This window comes from Heptranchias perlo, unplaced genomic scaffold (assembly GCF_035084215.1).
Source record: "Heptranchias perlo isolate sHepPer1 unplaced genomic scaffold, sHepPer1.hap1 HAP1_SCAFFOLD_62, whole genome shotgun sequence".
In the NCBI taxonomy this organism is placed as follows: domain Eukaryota; kingdom Metazoa; phylum Chordata; class Chondrichthyes; order Hexanchiformes; family Hexanchidae; genus Heptranchias; species Heptranchias perlo.
The window spans coordinates 2,487,093-2,507,553 of record NW_027139644.1 but is presented as its reverse complement, the minus strand read 5'-3'; the positions used below and the strand labels follow the sequence as shown (position 1 = coordinate 2,507,553).

The 20,461-nt window shown below is 46.1% G+C and overlaps 1 protein-coding gene and 1 long non-coding RNA gene across 2 annotated transcripts; both read left to right on the top strand.

The window, feature by feature from the left end:
• The first annotated feature begins 611 nt into the window (after positions 1-611).
• LOC137317452 (uncharacterized) lies at positions 612-8,730 on the top strand. The gene is made up of 5 exons (XR_010961708.1): positions 612-879; positions 3,561-3,727; positions 5,827-5,995; positions 8,096-8,262; positions 8,566-8,730. It is a non-coding gene; the product is annotated as an uncharacterized lncRNA (long non-coding RNA).
• A 1,422-nt stretch (positions 8,731-10,152) lies between these two features.
• On the top strand, positions 10,153-17,274 carry LOC137317436 (NACHT, LRR and PYD domains-containing protein 3-like). Its single transcript, XM_067980783.1, has 9 exons — positions 10,153-10,228; positions 11,845-13,624; positions 15,175-15,261; positions 15,418-15,588; positions 15,773-15,943; positions 16,109-16,279; positions 16,425-16,595; positions 16,737-16,904; positions 17,077-17,274. Exons 1-9 carry the CDS (start codon positions 10,153-10,155, stop codon positions 17,162-17,164), a joined length of 2,883 nt encoding a protein of 960 aa, XP_067836884.1. The 3' UTR covers positions 17,165-17,274.
• Positions 17,275-20,461: the final 3,187 nt, after the last annotated feature.

Genomic DNA, 20,461 nt, shown 5'->3' with positions numbered 1-20,461 from the left:
GGGAGATCAGCCGAATCCCCGAGTATCAGAGTCTTCACTGGGGACAGGGAGAGCAAGGCGGGGAGATCAGCCGAATCCCCGAGTATCAGTCTTCACTGGGGACAGGGAGAGCAAGGCGGGGAGATCAGCCGAATCCCCGGGTATCAGAGTCTTCACTGGGGACAGGGAGAGCAAGGCGGGGAGATCAGCCGAATCCCCGAGTATCAGAGTCCTGACTGGGGAGAGGGAGAGCAAGGTGGGGAGATCAGGCAAATCCCCGTGTACCAGAGTCCTGACTGGGGACAGGGAGAGCAAGGCGAGGAGATCAGCCGAATCCCCGAGTATCAGAGTCCTGACTGGGGACAGAGAGAGCAAGGCGGGTAGATCAGCCGAATCCCCGAGTATCAGAGTCCTGACTGGGGAGAGGGAGAGCAAGGCGGGGAGATCAGCCGAATCCCCGAGTATCAGAGTCTTCACTGGGGACAGGGAGAGCAAGGCGGGGAGATCAGCCGAATCCCCGAGTACCAGAGTCTTCACTGGGGACAGGGAGAGCAAGGCGGGGAGATCAGCCGAATCCCCGAGTATCAGAGTCTTCACTGGGGACAGAGAGAGCAAGGCGGGGAGATCAGCCGAATCCCCGAGTATCAGAGTCCTGACTGGGGACAGGGAGAGCAAGGCGGGGAGATCAGCCGAATCCCCGAGTATCGGAGTCTTCACTGGGGACAGGGAGAGCAAGGCGGGGAGATCAGCCGAATCCCCGAGTACCAGAGTCTTCACTGTGGACAGGGAGAGCAAGGCGGGGAGATCAGCCGAATCCCCGAGTAACAGAGTCCTGACTGGGGACAGGAGCAGTGCGGACCAGATCACATGTCGCTTCAGTCTTTTCAATGGATGAATTGGGTGAGTGACTGAGAATGTCTGAGAGTGGGGGGTTATATCGAAGGAAACACATTTCTACATTCAATGCAGTTCTCGTCACACACACGTTTCTGGGTAGAAACCAGATGGTGATTAGAGTTAAAGATAAAATCTTATGCAGAGAATTAATCAACACCGAATGTCGGTGACCCCATTATTCTCAGGCAAATGTTTGGGTCGAATTGAAACCCAGAGCTACTTTAATCAAAAAACAGTGGGATTGAATAAACCTTCTTGTAAAAAAACAAATTGAAGGGGGAACTGAGTGGGTCTCAAAATGTCTGCCCCTGAGTGACTCAACATAAAAGCAACATGCTGAAAGTCGCAGAGACAGAGGCGAACGGTTTCCATTTGCGGGAACTCACTTCCTCCAGCTTTTTATCGATAAGAGTAAGAGGTTTTTGCACTTTGCACGTAGTCTGCACTTGCTGTGTCAGATTGAACGTTTGATATGGACAAGTGTCTTCTGGCAATTTAAATTGTTGGGATTTTAGAAGTGGTTGATGGTTAAAGGTTAGATTTCATCTTCCTGCTGCTTCTCCCCAACAGAAAATACACACAGATACTCAGTCACTCACTGATATACAGAGGCATCCTCTGTCTCCCTCGCTGACACACATACTCACTCAGATATACAGAGCCATTTTCTCTTTCTCTCTCTCTCTCTCTCTCTCTGCCTCTCACATACACACACACTCAGTCAGTCCCTCACTGATACACTGTGTGTCTCCCTCCATCACATATACACACACCTGCTCTGAGTCACTCAGATATACAGATGCATCTTCTGTCTCTCTCTCTCTGTCTCTCTCATACACACGCACTCAATCAGTTGTTCACTGATACACTATGTATCTGGCTCCCTCACATAAACACATATTCAGAGTCTCACAGTTATACAGAGGCATCCATTCTCTCTCTCATACTCACACAATCCTCAGTTGCCCATTGATAAAATCTGTTTCACTCTCCCTCTCTCTCATACACAAACACACACACACACACACACACACACACATTCAGTTTCACTCACTGATTTCGACACGGATTCACTTCCCCTATCTCTCTCTATCAAACACAAAGAGTCACTGACTGATATACACAAGCCTCCTCTCTCTCTCATATGGTGCACTGCCATTGTTTTGGGTCGGTGCCCTAGAGTGCCTGCCCCGGCCCTTGTGTAAGGAACAGTAAACTGCCATCCTGTGGTGACATAGTGCCCTCCCCGCCCCCTTGTGTCAGATACAGTGCACTGCCATCCTGTGGTGGCAGAGTGCATCCCCTCCCCCTTGTGCCATACACGGTTCACTGCCATCCTGTGGTGACACAGTGCCCTCCCTGCACCCTTGTGTCACAGGCGGTATAGTGCCATCCTGTGGTGATACAGTGCCCTCCCCGCCCCCTTGTGCCAGACACGGCACACTGCCATCCTGTGGTGATAAACTGCGCTCCTCGCCCTGTTGTATCAGACACGGTATAATGTCATCCTTTGTTGACACCGTGCCCTCTCAAAAGTGTAATTGCCTCGACCATATCCATTGTGTTTGGACAGTGGCCTCGATAATTTTTTCAACTCAAATTCCCCATCAACTATTGAAATTTTTGGAGATAGCGATTTGATTTATCCTAAAACTAAGAATGGGCCATATTTGTTTACACATTCTACTTCAAATCATTCACTTACTGATCCTGATTTTCTTTAATCAGAGATATTTTGTTACAGCCATGAGAATGAGTTGTAATCAATCGTCCAGTTGTATAGAGCAATGATCATTTATAGCAAAATAGAAACAAGTTAATTGCTGAGAGCTTCTATTTTGTCTTGTTCGACGAAATATGGTCAACGTTCCCTCCACATTCCCACACTGAGGTGTTGTTATTACAGTTAATACCTGTTCGACGGTTAAATATTCTTATTAAATTGTCTCACTTGTCGTTACAAACGTTCGTTCCCCACCCCACATGCCAAAACTTTGGAATTTGCAGCTAACTGGAGACACATCCAGCTTCTGAGTCAGGAACTGTCAATTCAAGACGGTTAGAAACCCACTCCACAACTGTTAACAGGACTTTTACTCATCGGAGTGTCCACACTAAACAGTAACACTCACAGCAGGTGAAATCTATTCTTTCTGTGATAAATCAGTCCCATGTTGTGTTGTGTTATATAAATATTCAGTGAAGTGAACTCACGACAATAGTCACACTTCCCAGTCACGGTTTGGGGCAGTACAGCTGCCTTCTGTGGGTAGAACCATGTCGCTGAGGATATTGTCGCATCAACGCTCTCTGTTTGTCGATGATGCCACTAAAATACACTTGGAAAATAGGAGTCTGGCCCCTGGATGGAGATCAGCCAGAAAATGTAAATGAATTGCCACTGATTCAAAATAAACAAATGTGATCCTAAAACCAGGGGCGGGACATGGAGAAGGAAGTGTCTCTAACTGGGACTGGACAATAAAACGATCACATATTGTGGTCGGGATGGTAAAGAGACATGGAATGTGGGAACAGAGTTCCTCAAACAGTGTGTTTATTCAATTAAATATTTGTTATTCAATTGTTTAAGATTGAATTACTTTTATTTTAATTAAACATTCGAGGAAAAGTGCACATTACACCGTCAATATTGGTCTCATTTTCTGCCCTGCCATAATCAGATATCCCGGTGAATGAGGGAGTGATTGAGAAAAGTCCACAGCTGGAAGTAAACAGGGATTGTAGACTGAGGAACAACAGCAGGTGAATCAGCACAGGATTGTGAGAGCAGCAACCAGAGAGAACTCTTCTGATTCAAAGAGCTTCCATAGATCGACTGGGGAGAAAGGTAAGAGAAAGTCCCATTTCCTCAGATAAACACTGGTCCTGTGGACAGTCCACGAAGGTTACAAGGTAAGGGGGGAAATGGTGAGAATGGGTCTTTGAGAGTCTGATCACTGAGCACAATTATCCAGCATGAGTCCGTGCAATGAAATGTGAAGTGAGATCAGTTTCGATCTCAAAACACACAGTCACAAATGAATTTGGTTTGTGCTTTAGAATGAAGGGGTTTGATCCAAGAGGTGACTCCAGTCTGAGGCAGAGCCCAGCAGATATACAACGTCTCCCCGCCCCTAGCACCAACTCGGAAAGAACCCACCTATATGGCCTCCATAATATCCATATTACACTCTTTGTTAACGTAGTACCAGAGAGTGTTACCGAATTCAAATATATTTCATATCCAACTATCAAAATCAATCATCTTACATTTCTGAACTGGATGCTGGGTTTCACATCATGTTATTTCCCATCAGTAAATCTATTTCTGGATTTCACATTTGCAGTTGAATTAAATGATTATCATTTCAATATAAATTGGTGATAAAATGATGGGGAAATCTTATTTTATAATTAAGATTTGTAAAATTTCTTCCATTTGATTATTTTGTGTGCTGTGTCAGATTAAAGACCATCCTAAAACCCACTTCTTTGACCAACACTTTGGCCATTTTCTTTGGGATGTTTTTTCGATGTTAAAGGCTCTGTGGCAATGCAAGTTGTTGCTGTTGTCTGTTTATTATACTAGTGTCAGTGTGAGTGAAACAGCAGTGACTGAATTTTAAAAAGTCTCAAACTTGGTTATGAATTAATGCCGCAGAATAACTTCAACTATAGTTTGGAGAAATTAATGATCCGAGACATAATCACTTTTACATTTCCACAGTGGGGAAAGTAAAAGACACTGACTGATAGTTTGATTGGACGCACGTTCGTGAGACACACGCACCACAGCGAGACACACACAGGTGATTGTGTAACAGCAGTCAAATCTACCACTTGAATGTTACGGTGTTTATGGAGATTGTAAGGCCGCTGGCGACATTCCATAAATAATTGCTGTGCATCATCTGAATGTAGAAATTTACATGATTCATAACATCATACATTAGTGTTTATTTTAGGACAGTGGGAAATCTCCTCACCTCCTACAGTGCTCATTAGTGTTAATATTAGAACAGTGGTGAATCTCCTCACCTCCTACAGTGCTCATTAGTGTTAATATTAGAACAGTGGTAAATCTCCTCACCTCCTACAGTGCTCATTAGTGTTAATATTAGAACAGTGGTAAATCTCCTCACCTCCTACAGTGCTCATTAGTGTTAATATTAGAACAGTGGTAAATCTCCTCACCTCCTACAGAGCTCATTAGTGTTAATATTAGAACAGTGGTAAATCTCCTCACCTCCTACAGTGCTCATTACTGTTAATATTAGAGCAGTGGTAAATCTCCTCACATCCTACTGTGCTCATTAGTCAGGTGCTGATACCATGAGGGATGCGGTAAATATATTCTAATAGAAGCACCAACCAGGCCAAATCTCCATGAGCACACGGTCTATGTCACTGGCCATAGATACCAGAGGAATCACACCCATCTGTATATTGTGTATGTGGATAGATACCATATTCACAAAGTACCAGGATTTAATATCAATTCTCAACAAATCAAAAATATCATCACTTATGTGAATAAAATAATACAATAGCGCCAAAATGTAAAATCGAGTCAAGAGTCATTTACATCATCAATGATCACCCTGCTACATATTTCCTTCCAGCATATCCACTCCCTCAGGAATAAGGCTGGTTCTGGCCTGCATTGTGTGAGCAAAGCTTACCAATAGGCGCTCCCAATGCAGAGTCTTGGCCGACAAGATCTGGGTTGTGGAGATCAGCGGGACTCAATGGGTTTCACTGGGCAGCTGTCTGTGTCACACCTGATGTGGGGCGTTGATCATAACACTCGGGGAATGATCGATCCCAGAGATAACGGCTGTTGTGCTGATGGAGGAGGAGGGACTTGGTATCATGTTTAACAAGGGAACGTTCCCCTGCTCATTTTAATATTTCTGTCTAACCCTGCTATTATTATATTTATTACAGTGTATCAGAATCTGGAAACGTTTGTCACCACCATGGCTGAATGTTCAAACAGGGGAGAAGGTCCAACATCTTCAACGAGAATGAGAATTGACAATTCTTCAAAATATAATTTCTGTCCTGACAAAGGTTCCAGACCTCGAGCAAGAACCTGCAGCACTCACAAGAAGAGGTAACATCACAGATACTGTGTAGATAGAGGGAAGTGAGTGACCATCTAGAGGAACAGTGCAGTCACAGGTGGAGGGACCTCCTGAGTACTGGAACTGCCCAATTGATACCTGGTGTTGGAGCCTGTGAGGTGGATAGAGACAGTGACTCAGAGGATGGTCTTCCTGATTAACAGTGTGAGACCGGGGAGAAGGGAGACACCCCGAGTGGGGCGGGGGTGAGAGGTAGGTGGGGCACAGAAATAGGAGAGCGATAGTGGTGGGAGATTCCATCGTCAGGGGAATAGACAGACTCTTCTGCAGCCCTGAGCAGGTCCCGAATGGTAAGTTGCCTCCCTGGTGCCAGAGGGAAGAACATCCTGGAACATGTGGGACCATCTCTGGGTAGGAAAGGAGAGCAGAGTATTGCCATGGTCAGAGCCAATTACACGGATACGTTTATACAGGGAATATTAAGACTGAGGCTCAAGAATATAAAACAAGGCCTCAAGGTGATGATCTCCGGATTGCTTTACGCTGGGCCACTTAAGGAGGGAAATATGAGGCAGGTCAATGTGTGGCTGCAGGGCTGGAGCAGGAGGGAAGGGTTCACGGTCTTGGGGACTAGAGTGAGTTCAGGGAGAAGGGAAGGGACGGTCACTGTCTGAAACGACCAACAATGGTTTAACAGACTGGGTGAATGGAGCAGTGGGGTGGTATCAGCTGATATGAATGGAGGGTGGGAAATATCCGGATCTGAAGCTGGAGAGTGGAATTAATAAAACTGTTGAAGCAGGAACAGAAGATTTCTGAAATAGTGAAAAGTTATCAGTAGATAAAAAGGATGTTGATTTTGAAGTATTGAGAGATAACGTCACTTGATATTAAAAACAACGAAGAAACGAAAATATTCGAAAAAATCGGAGTTCGGATTGTGTGTTATGTCTATGAATCTACAAATCATTCCAAACACATCCGGAGAGTCAGATCATGAAAGATGTGATCTAGTATCTTTAAGACAGGGCCGGACTTTACACATGGCTCAGAGTGAATTGTTCTTGGTTATAACATTTTTAGGGGAGAGAAAAATAGTTCTGGACGCCAGTATTCATAAAGGTTTTATGACAGAGCTGGAACTATAAAAACTTGCATTTATATTGCGCCTTTAATATAGTAAAACGAACAAGGTGCGTGACAGGAATGATAATCAAACAAAATTTGACACCAAATCAAATAAGGAGATATGAGGACGGGTGACCAAAAGCTTGGTCAAAGAGATTGGTTTTAAGGAGAGTCTAAAAGGAGAAGAGACCGAAGGAGGGGTTTGGAACATAAGGATGTTCCAGGGGGCTATGTTAAGATATAATCCATAAGAACGCAGTTAAGCAATAGGAAGGGAAATAGTACAATTCCCAATGGGTTTTGCAGACCAACAATCGGTGGAGATGAGATAGAGAGGGAATTTGGGGAAACTAGTTGTGGATGAAGTTTTGGGGAGATAAAAAAATATTTCCTTTAGTTTCTAAAAATGATGGTGGAAGTGAAAATGTTGGTGTACTAGAGGAGGATGTGGGACCATAGTTAGAGATAACTGGAGAGAAGGATTTGGATCTGAGAAACATCGCCGAGGTGGATAAATCACTGGGCCCAGAGATAACACACACGAGAGAGGTGATAGCAGGGACTCTGACCACAATTTCTCAATCCTCGTTTGATATAAAAATATCCAGGTGGACTGAAGGAGCCCAAGTAATGTCTCTGGTAAAATCGGGGAGAGGGTCAATGGGTAACTGGAGACAAATTAGTCTCCGTCAGTAGTGGGCAAACTCCTCGAATCTGTAATTCCAGGTCGAATTTGTGAGCATGTAGAGGCACAAGGGACGATCGGGGGAGGCTGGAACTGATTCGTTGTAGACAAGCCGTATTTGACAAATTTAATACAGCTTTGTTGCGAGGGGACCATAGAGATCGATGGGATGTAGCACATGCGGAGCATATGGGTTTTCAGAAGGTGTTTGATAATGTGCCTCACAGGAGGCTTCACCCGTTTGTTATAAGAGGAAATGTAGCCGCCAGGATAGAATGTCGATAATGTGTTTAGTTTTCTCCATTTTTGTTCACAGATCCGAACACTGCAATCACTGAGTTCCTGACAAAGTGCGACGATTACCAGCTGTTCCAATTGACGAAATTCTACCGGGACAGATTAGAACAGGCGATTGATGGAGGGGTGGACGGAGTCAGCTCGTTGTTAACATATGAGAGGCATTTCAGTGGACAGGAACATCGGGTAAGTGGGACGGACATGGAATGAATTTGGATTATTTAAACATCACAGAACTAACAGGATATCAGATCTTAGAATCAGAGAATGTTACAGAGGAGAAACAGGTCAAATGGGAAAGAAATGGATAAAACTGAAAATGTAATGAATCTGAAAGAATGATAGGAAGAGGTGAAAATACCCAGTGGATCGGTCAGTGTCTGTCCAAAGGACAGGGGAACGGTTCGGGTATAACTCTTTTGAACAAAGGGAAACAGTTTTAGTGGGATTGGGAAAAGGAGAGACCAATGTATTTATTATTCTTTCCAGAAAGTCACTGATCTCGTGGACAAGGGAAACAGGGCGGACAGTTCGAAACTTGTCCTAAATCTGGTGATGGAGAAAGGCTCTCGGGCCCGAAGGGTGATGTGGGAATCCTTTGTGAAAATGCACCATGCGGTACCGAAGTTGGACAAAATACTGAAAGAGATGCAGGAACTTGGTACAGTAAAATCACACTCTGAATTCAATTTCAGATTGAAACACTGCAGAATTTACAATAATACTAAACAGATCTGATTTCATGAAAGCTCATTGATTTAAACAGGTCCTGATCCATTTGATTATATGAACATCGGACGAGGTTTATCTGAAATACCCAGTCACCTGAAAGGTCAGTGATGAAATGGAGATTTCAAACCGTTTATTTCACTTCTGAGAATCAGAATGTTTGACTGTAGTCTTTTGTTTAGAGATTGTCAGAATCTGGGAATCAGAAGTTCAAAGGGTGGAGGGAACAGAAATTAACATTGATTGGATTTGTCATCAATCCTCAACTATTCTGCATAGATTCAAGCAACAATTCATACAATTTATGACATATTCTTTAAATATACGGATGTTGCATTATTTCACTTAATCCAGCTGCTGTTCGCTATAATTTATGAATTCTGATGCACAGCTGGCAGGATCCTGATACACTGTGAATCCCCATACACATCTGGCAGGAACGTGATACACTGTGAATCCAGATACACACCTGGCAGGGTCCTGATACACTGTGAATCCCCATACACACCTGGCAGGGTTCTGATACACTGTGAATCCCCATACACACCTGGCAGGATCCTGATACACTATGAATCCCCATACACACCTGGCAGGATCCTGATACACTGTGAATCCACACACACACCTGACAATATCACGATAAACTGTGAATCCCCATACACACCTGGCAGGATCCTGATACACTGTGAATCCAGATACACATCAGGCAGGATCCTGATACACTGTGAATCCCCATACACAACTGGCAGGATCCTGATACACTGTGAATCCCCACACACAACTGGCAGGATCCTGATACACTGTGAATCCCGATACACATCTGGCAGGATCCTGATAAACTGTGAACCCCCACACACACCGGGCAGGATCCTGATACACTGTGAATCCCCATACACACCTGGCAGGATTCTGTTACACTGTGAATCCCGATACACATCTGGCAGGATCCTGATAAACTGTGAACCCCCACACACACCGGACAGGATCCTGATACACTGTGAATCCCCATACACACCTGGCAGGATTCTGATACACTGTGAAATCCCCATTCACACCTGGCAGTATCCTGATACACTGTGAATGCCCATACACACCTGGCAGTATTCTGATACACTGTGCATCCCCATACACTCCTGGCAGGATCCTGATACAATGTGAAACCCCCACACCCAACTGGCAGGATACCGAAGTGCCGCCATAACGTTCTGGGCTCTCAAGTAAAGAGCGTTGCCTTGAGAAGGATGCTATGGGTTATCTGCTCCCCTAGAAATCTGACACACCATCAAGTGTAGGGAAATAGGTGGAGAAATGCGAAACATTAAAAATGTTTTCATTTCACAGCACAGAATGAGACAAAGTGTTCGATCTGATCTGAGACGATGTACAAATGTTCACACAACAGATCATCAATCCGTGGAGAAATGTAAGGGAAAGACAATGTTCAGGGTAATTCGGAAGTTATGGGTTGGCTTCCTAATGGCAGAGAAAGGGAGAACTTATTCCACTCCAAGAATAGTCCTTTATCTCAGGGGTCTTTTTAGGTCCAATGTAATGACTAATGGAAACAGATTTGTAATTTCCCAAACCTGCATTGTAGTAAATTTAGATCAAAATGAAATAACGGAGTATCATTATTGGGAGAAGAGTTGAAATGAACTGTGAATGTTTTCTGCTCTAACATTACACTGAGTGATGTGGGCAGTAGTTCTAATTCTAATTCTAATCGGTGATATGACAGGACTGTTCGAAAAACACATTCAATGTTGGTGAAAAACTGCTGAAAAATTGTTCACAATTTCTGAAACACAATATAACAGGAGAATGATGAGAGACAGGAAAAGGCCATTTGACACAAATAAGCCTGTCCCTGTTAGAGAGATGACCCCAACTACCCCTCCTCTCAGTGTATCCACAGAAACACGTCCGATTATCTCTTGACCCCACTTACACTGCCTCTTTAGTGTCCTTGCCAGGCTCTCGGGCCCTTTGGGAGAGAAAATGACCCTGACTTCCCTCCCTTCTCCGTTATTAATTATTTTGTTGATGTGAGCCTGTTTCCTGTTTCCGACGAGTATATTCAAGACTGAGATGGTTAGTTCTTTGGACACTAACGAATCAATGGAGATTGGGATAGGGCGGGAAAGTGTATTTTAGGTCGATCAGCCATGACCTTAATGAATGGTGGAGCAGGCTCGAGGGGCCGTATGGCCTACTCCTGTTCCTATTTCTTATGTTCTCATATCCTAACTGATGTTGGGAATTTCATTGAAACATTTCAATATCGAAGTCTCTTGCCCAAACAAAATACATCAAGCCCTCTCGCCAATCAGGCAACTTGAACTCCGAATACCTTACACCATCTTTCTGATTCCCCTCTGTGTCTTCAAAATGGCAGTAATCTTTATCTGTGATCAGTTGATTATAGAAGTACAGGTAATACCCCAGATAACCTACCCGATTCGCGTTTCTAAAAGCTTCCTCACCACCGAGATTAAAGAGTGGGACTTCTGTCCATTCACAGTCTGTCCCTCTCCCAGTGCCCACAATATCCCAGATAACCTGCCTAAGACCTGATACAATAACCGCAGAACTTCTGACCATTCACGGTCTGTCCCACTCTCAATGCGCAGAATAATCTATTTCCCATTTCCGCAGAGGGTGAGCAACACTGACGGTTTCATAAATTATTCCACCAGAACCTCTAGTTTTGTATAACCAGAATCACGTTTGGATTTGGAATGGAATGTCCATGATACAGGGCAGGGCTGATAGTATAAATCATCAGAGAGAAAATATCACCTTCATAGAAATCTCCATGTTCAGTAAATATTAGAATCAAGTGAGGATTTGAAACTTTTCTCAATTATTATTCACTTTCAAGGTTTTCTGTAACTGAGTTTAATTTCCTGCTCGCACCTCTATTGAATCTGTGAATTCAATCTCGGAACATTTTACTGAATAGTAAAGTGATATTGAGAAGTTCTTTTTATGTCAATGCAAATAACATTGAGAACCACTTTCTGACTGTTCTAATTGAAGATGTTCAACAGAAACACAAGGAAACACTCCGGGTCCAAACTGAAACACTGAGAGTGAACACGATCCTAATAAAGGAGAAGGTTAAGATTTTCCAGCTGGTCACTCTATACACTGAACTAACGGTCATTTCTACTGTTCGAGATCGGACACTTGTAGAACATGAACTGCTGGCAAGAGGCCGAGACCATGAAGAGTGGAGAGAGAAACACCTCCGGAGAGAACTGGAAAAAATCCGAATTAATCAATTGCACCACAGAAGTTTTTCCAGGAGAGGCAGTTTGTTCCGGAAAATGAAGGGTTTCTTCCAGGGATCCAGTTCTTGGAGTTCAGCAGCAGTGAGCGGAGTCGCGGGGTTTGGAAAAACAACAATGGTACAAAAGATTGTTTATGACTGGGCCACTGGGAAAATATACCCACACTTTCAATTTGTTTTCAGTTTTAAATTCCGGGATTTGAACGCTATTAACTGTAGAATAAACCTGAGGAACCTGATACTAGATTTGTTTCCTTACTTTGGGAATATTCTGGGAGAGCTCTGGAAGAACCCAGAGGGATTACTGTTTATATTCGATGGTTTAGATGAATTCAAGGACAGTATCGATTTTGATAACAATCGGAGAAATACAGAGGCTGATTACATGTGCACAGATCCTGAAGACCGGTGTGAAGTGTCTGACATTGTGTACAGTTTAATACAGCACAAGCTGCTCCCAGGATGTTCAGTGCTCGTGACCAGCCGCCCCACTGCATTACATTTATTGGAAAAGGCTGAGATCAGTGTCTGGGCTGAAATCCTGGGATTTGTTGGTGAAGAACGGAAGGAATATTTCAACAAGTTGTTTGAAGATCAGTCGGTGGCAGCAGCTGTTTTCAAACATGTGGAGGAGAACGAGATCCTGTACACCATGTGTTACAACCCTTCCTACTGCTGGATCCTCGGTCTGTCACTGGGTCCCTTCTTCACACAAAGAGACAGGAAACACCAGCGAGTTCCCAAGACCATCACCCAACTATATTCCTACTATATTTACAACATTCTGAAAAACCATGGCCGAGAGATTGAATCCCCCCGTGATGTGTTACTGAAGATCGGTGAGATGGCCTACACAGGAGTCTCCGAGAAGAAGATTGTGTTTACAAATGGAGATTTGATCAAGTGCAATCTTCAACCTTCCCAGTTCCTGTCTGGGTTCATGGTGGAACTTTTGGAGAGAGATGGTTCTGCCCAGAGTGTGGTTTACACATTCCCGCACCTCACCATCCAAGAGTTTGTAGCTGCACTCGCACAATTCCTGACTCCAGATCCTGGGGACATCGCGAAACTCCTCAGTGAAGCCCACAGCAAGGATGATGGGCGATTTGAGATATTTGTCCGTTTTGTTGTTGGTCGCTCCTCCTCACAGTCAGCTCGGCCCCTGGAGGAGTTTCTGGGTCCATTTCTTCATCAAACAATCTGTGGAGTGATTGACTGGTTGAAGGAGAAGGTTGAAGGAGGGATTGGAATGACAGAGAGTGAAACTGGTAAAAGGGACCTCCTGAAAACATTCCACTACCTGTTTGAGTCTCAGAGTCAAATACTGGCTCGGGTCACAGTGAGATCTGTGGAAATACTTACATTTAGTGAATTGCTACTGACCCCGATTGACTGCGCGGTGCTGTCTCACGTCATTGAACTCTGTGACACAATAAAAGAACTCGACCTGGAGAACTGCTCCATTCAATGTGAAGGACTCCAGCGGCTGGGACCCGTACTACACAGATGCCAGGTGTTGAGGGAACTGTTTATTTGCCTCTAACTGTTCGGCCAATTGTGGAACAGTCAGGGATTGTGTTGTTGCTCCGTAATGAAGGGAAACAAACAGTTCAGTTAAACCAGAGAGAAGCAGATTCAACACAAATATGACAAATGATAAGAGGATCGGTTAGTAATTCCCTCAGGACTGGAGAATCTAAAATGGATCCTTGTGAACAAGTGGGGATTTTACAGTCTTTATTGGATCAGTAAATACTGGTCACTGAAAGAGTCTGATAATTTAATTGCAGTAAATGATATTGATTGCTGTTTTTCTCACTCCCTGAGATACATCCATTGAAGAGGCTCCTTCTCACTGTTACTTACACGTAGACCGACACTAACTGTCGCAATCTGTGTGACTGGGCATCCCGCCCTCTTACCGAGGTGTGGGGGCAAGTGACAGTCACCGGACTGTCAACGTGTGCAGGAGAGGGAAGCAGAAACACCAAACATTCAGTAACAAAGAGCAAAACACAGCTTTCGGGCAGTCAACCGCCAGTGGGCGGGCTGAGCTTTCCCCGCAGGACGACGGTCCGTTATCTTAACTCATCAATGACACAGCCTTTCACACTCTCCAATACATCCACCATCTCTTCACCCAGCTGGCAGCACTCGTGCCTCTGAGTCAGAAGGTCGTGGATTCAGGCCCCTCGCTCATTAATCCAGGCCGGCACTTCAGTGGGATTTGGAATCTAAAATTTGCCGATAAAAAGCTTCCAACCTAACGGGATGTGGGGTATTAGCCCAGGAGTACAGACACACACCGGCCAGCGGTGGGGCCTCACACACAGCGGGAGGATCCTGGGTTAACCAGGGGGCAGTGAACCCGGGAATTTCCCATAATCTGCCCCCTGTGTGTGAGGCCCCGCTCGGGGAGGGAACTTCAGAAAATTCCCCATTAAATGTCGGGCCCGTTACACCTGAAATAAATGTAGAGCCGGTTTAATGGGAATAAAGTGAGACACTCCCCTCCCCGATAAACGAGGAATACAGGAAACTTTAAAACTTGTCACAGGACAGAATGAACTCTCCTTGTTATATAAAATCCTGGGGGACGGATTTCGCACCAACAGTTCACGCCGTTTCACAATATAACTCACCCCGAGATATTATACAGATTAATATAATACTGCATAAAGTACAGGTAATCACAGCTTTATCATTTAATTCGGGGAAAATCGCCGCATTCGCAGAAAATCTCGGATTTGAGAAACAGCAGAAATGCGACAAGTTTCCCCAAACATGACGGGACAGGTCACTGATCTCCAGGAGGGTAATTCTGATCATCAGGGAATGAGACCGGACTGAGGGACATTTAAAGGCTTCACACAGACAGCACTTTATTTAATAAATACATTTCCAGACAGTCCCTGAATATATGGTCGGTGGACACAGTGAGATTCATTGTCAGTGACAGGGAAATCTGGTTATTAATTTCCTGAAGAGTTTTCGTATTTCCTGTAACATCAGAGAAAAATTGTCAGATCGGGGATTGGGTTCAGTTTGTTTCTCACTCTCTGTCTGTTTGTGTTTAGACTGGGGAGAAATAAACTGGGAGATTCAGGAGTGAAACTACTGTCTACGGCTCTGAGAAACCCGGACTCTAAAATACAGAAACTGCAGTAAGTATCAGACTGTGTGAGATTGTGTTTATAATACTTGGATGTCTAACACGGTACATTAATGTCAGTATAAGTAATAATAATACAAATAAATACTGGAAACTTACTCTGATTCCTGTTATCTCTGCTCGTCTCTCTCCTCTCTCTGATCTCCAGGTTATGGGCGAACGATCTCACAGCTTCTTGTACCGTGGATCTCTCCTCCGCTCTCAGTACAAACCGTTCACTGACGGTTCTGAACCTGAGTAATAATAAACTGGGAGATTCAGGAGTGAAACTACTGTCTGCGGCTCTGAGGAACCCGGACTGTAAAATACAGGAACTGGAGTAAGTAGCAGACTGTGAGACTGTGTTTATAATAACTGGATGTCTAACACTGCATATTATTATTATTATTATCAGTAATGGTGTTATTAATGTCAGTGTAAGTAATAATAATACAAATAAATACTGGGAATTTACTCTGATTCTTTTCATCTCTGCTCGTCTCTCTCCTCTCTCTGATCTCCAGGTTATGTGATAACGATCTCACAGCTTCTTGTACCAAGGATCTCTCCTCCGCTCTCAGTACAAACCGGTCACTGACGGTTCTGGACCTGAGTAATAATAAAGTGGGAGATTCAGGCGTGAAACTACTGTCTGTGGCTCTGAGGAAACCGGACTGTAAAATACAGACATTGTGGTAAGTATCAGACTGTGTGAGATTGTGTTTATAATAACTGGATGTCTAACACTGAACATTAATGTCAGTACAAGTAATAATAATACAAATAAATACAGGAAATTTACTTTGATTCCGATTATCTCTGCTCGTCTCTGTCTCTCTCTCTCTCTCTCTGATCTCCAGGTTACGGGCCAACGATCTCACATATTCTTGTACCAAGGATCTAGTCTCCGCTCTCAGTACAAACCGGTCACTGACGGTTCTGGACCTGAGTAAAAATAAACTGGGAGATTCAGGAGTGAAACTACTATCTGCGGCTCTGAGGAACCCGGACTGTAAAATACAGAAACTGGAGTAAGTATCAGACTGTGTGAGATTTTGTTTATAATAACTGGATGTCTAACGCGGGACATTAATATCAGTGTGAGTAATAATAATACAATAAATACTAGGGATTTTCTCTGATTCCTCTATTTCTCTCTCTCCGCCTGATCTCAAGGTTATGGAATAATGGTCTCACAGATTCTTGCACCGAGGATCTCTCCTCCGCTCTTAGTACAAACCGTTCACTGACGGTTCTGAACCTGAGTGATAATAAACTGGGAGATTCAGGAGTGAAACTACTGACTGCGGCTCTGAGGAACCCGGACTGTAAAATACAGGAACTGGAGTAAGTATTACACTGTGTGAGATTGTGTTTTAATAACTGGATGTCTCACACGGTACATTAATGTCAGTGTGAGTAATCGTAACACAATAAACACTGGGAATTTACTCTGATTCCTGTTGTTTCTCTCTCTCTGATCCCCAGTCTGTCCAATGTGGGTCTCACAGATTCTTGTACCGATGATCTCGTCTCCGCTCTCAGTACAAACCGGTCACTGACGGTTCTAACCATGGGATCAAACTCCTTCACAGACCGATCTGCCCCCGCTCTCCGCTCCCTCACATTGACCCGCAGGAGTCTGGAGTGGATCGGGTGAGTGTTTGTGTTAATATTTAATGTAATAAATAAAATATCAATGGGATTCAGTGCTTTGTATGTGTAATATTTGTCTGTAATTATTAATGAAATATTAACACCAGTCTCCCTGTTATTGACACTGTTGTTCAATCTGTTCATTTCCTGTTCAATCTTTAATCTGCTTCAGGCTGTGGGGGAATCAGTTCAGTTCAAACGGGAAGAATCAGCTGGAGTCACTGCGGGAATCCAGACGCGGACTGAGAGTGGGAGTATGAACATTTCAATTTATAACCATTCCTGGTCTCATTATATGAACATTTCAATTTATAACCATTCCTGGTCTCATTATATGAACATTTCAATTTATAACCATTCCTGGTCTCATTATATGAACATTTCAATTTATAACCATTCCTGGTCTCATGATATGAACATTTCAATTTATAACCATTCCTGGTCTCATTATATGAACATTTCAATTTATAACCATTCCTGGTCGCATTATATGAACATTTCAATTTATAACCATTACTGGTCTCATGATATGAACATTTCAATTTATTACCATTCCTGGTCTCATGATATGAACATTTTTGGCCGATTCTCTGTCCCTCCCCTTTAACCGGCCGCGCTCCAGGTTTAAATCCGAACGGCCCCTTTAACGGTTTCCAGCTCGAGCTGAGCGAGCGTCGTCTCCCATTGTGAGGTCAGAGGCCCAGCGACAGGGTCACGAGACTCAGTCACCCGGTCCCACAGCGCTGATTCTGACGGATATCCGGGGCTGGATGGTCACCAATGGGGCACTGGGTAAATGAACAGACAGGAAGGGCCCAGGGTGGGGCTCAGTCTGGGCTGCAGTGGGACACTGGGTCAATGTACAGACAGGAAGGGCCCAGGGTGGGGCTCAGTCTGGGCTGTAGAGGGACACTGGGTCAATGTACAGACAGGAAGGGCCCAGGGTGGGGCTCAGTCTGGGATACAGTGAGACACTGGGTCAATGTACAGACAGGAAGGGCCCAGGGTGGGGCTCAGTCTGGGCTGCAGTGGGACACTGGGTCAATGTACAGACAGGAAGGGCCCAGGGTGGGGCTCAGTCTGGGCTGTAGAGGGACACTGGGTCAATGTACAGACAGGAAGGGCCCAGGGTGGGGCTCAGTCTGGGCTGTAGAGGGACACTGGGTCAATGTACAGACAGGAAGGGCCCAGGGTGGGGCTCAGTCTGGGATACAGTGAGACACTGGGTCAATGTACAGACAGGAAGGACCCAGGGTGGGGCTCAGTCTGGGCTGCAGTGGGAAACTGGGTCAATGTACAGACAGGAAGGGCCCAGGGTGGGCCTCAGTCTGGGCTGTAGAGGGACACTGGGTCAATGTACAGACAGGAAGGGCCCAGGGTGGGGCTCAGTCTGGGATACAGTGAGACACTGGGTCAATGTACAGACAGGAAGGGCCCAGGGTGGAGCTCAGTCTGGGCTGCAGTGGGACACTGGGTCAATGTACAGACAGGAAGGGCCCAGGGTGGGACACAGTCTGGGCTGCAGTGGGACACTGGGTCAATGTACACACAGGAAGGACCCAGGGTGGGGCTCAGTCTGGGCTGCAGTGGGAAACTGGGTCAATGTACAGACAGGAAGGGCCCAGGGTGGGGCTCAGTCTGGGCTGTAGAGGGACACTGGGTCAATGTACAGACAGGAAGGGCCCAGGGTGGGGCTCAGTCTGGGATACAGTGAGACACTGGGTCAATGTACAGACAGGAAGGGCCCAGGGTGGAGCTCAGTCTGGGCTGCAGTGGGACACTGGGTCAATGTACAGACAGGAAGGGCCCAGGGTGGGACACAGTCTGGGCTGCAGTGGGACACTGGGTCAATGTACACACAGCAAGGGTCCAGGGTGGGGCTCAGTCTGGGCTGTAGAGGGACACTGGGTCAATGTACAGACAGGAAGGGCCCAGGGTGGGGCTCAGTCTGGGATACAGTGAGATACTGGGTCAATGTACAGACAGGAAGGGCCCAGGGTGGGGCTCAGTCTGGGAAACAGTGAGACACTGGGTCAATGTACAGACAGGAAGGGCCCAGGGTGGGGCTCAGTCTGGGCTGCAGTGGGACACTGGGTCAATGTACAGACAGGAAGGGCCCAGGGTGGGACTCAGTCTGGGCTGCAGTGGGACACTGGGTCAATGTGCAGACAGGAAGGGCCCAGGGTGGAGCTCAGTCTGGGCTGCAGTGGGACACTGGGTCAATGTACAGACAGGAAGGGCCCAGGGTGGGACACAGTCTGGGCTGCAGTGGGACACTGGGTCAATGTACAGACAGCAAGGGCCCAGGGTGGGGTTCAGTCTGGGCTGCAACGGAACACTGGTTCAATGTACAGACAGGAAGGGCCCAGGGTGGGACTCAGTCTGGGCTACAGTGGGTCACTGGGTCAATGTACAGACAGGAAGGGCCCAGGGTGGAGCTCAGTCTGGGCTGCAGTGGGTCAATGTACAGACTGGAAGTGCCCAGGGTGGAGCTCAGTCTGGGCTGCAGTGGGACACTGGGTCAATGTACAGACAGCAAGGGCCCAGGGTGGGGTTCAGTCTGGGCTGCAATGGAACACTGGTTCAAAGTACAGACAGGAAGGGCCCAGGGTGGTGTTCAGTCTGGGGTGCAGTGGGACACTGAGTCAATATACAGACAGGAAGGGCCCAGGGTGGGGCTCAGTCTGGGCTGCAGTGGGACACTGGGTCAATGTACAGACTGGAAGGGCCCAGGGTGGGGCTCAGTCTGGGCTGCAGTGGGACACTGGGTCAATGTACAGACTGGAAGGGGCCAGGGTGGGGCTCAGTCTGGGCTGCAGTGGGACACTGGGTCAATGGACAGACAGGAAGGGCCCAGGGTGTGGCTCAGTCTGGGCTGCAGTGGGACACTGGGTCAATGTACAGACAGGATGGTACCAGGTTTGGGCTCAGTCTGGGCTGCAGTGGGACATTGGTTCAATGTACAGACAGGAAGGGACCAGGGTGGTGCCCAGTCTGGGCTGCAGTGGGACATTGGGTCAATGTACAGACAGGAAGTGCCCAGGGTGGGGCTCAGTCTGGGCTGTAGAGGGACACTGGGTCAATGTACAGACAGGAAGGGCCCAGGGTGGGGCTCAGTCTGGGATACAGTGAGACACTGGGTCAATGTACAGACAGGAAGGGCCCAGGGTGGAGCTCAGTCTGGGCTGCAGTGGGACACTGGGTCAATGTACAGACAGGAAGGGCCCAGGGTGGGACACAGTCTGGGCTGCAGTGGGACACTGGGTCAATGTACAGACAGCAAGGGTCCAGGGTGGGGCTCAGTCTGGGCTGTCGAGGGACACTGGGTCAATGTACAGACAGGAAGGGCCCAGGGTGGGGCTCAGTCTGGGATACAGTGAGATACTGGGTCAATGTACAGACAGGAAGGGCCCAGGGTGGGGCTCAGTCTGGGAAACAGTGAGACACTGGGTCAATGTACAGACAGGAAGGGCCCAGGGTGGGGCTCAGTCTGGGCTGCAGTGGGACACTGGGTCAATGTACAGACAGGAAGGGCCCAGGGTGGGACTCAGACTGGG

Bases quoted from the DNA above. Each gene is read 5' to 3' on its own strand.
- LOC137317436 (XM_067980783.1), top strand. From the start codon at position 10,153: ATGAGACAAAGTGTTCGATCTGATCTGAGACGATGTACAAATGTTCAC. The intron at 15,944-16,108 runs GTAAGTATCAGA...TCTGATCTCCAG, and splicing joins TGTAAAATACAGACATTGTG to GTTACGGGCCAACGATCTCA. The intron at 16,905-17,076 runs GTGAGTGTTTGT...AATCTGCTTCAG, and splicing joins AGGAGTCTGGAGTGGATCGG to GCTGTGGGGGAATCAGTTCA.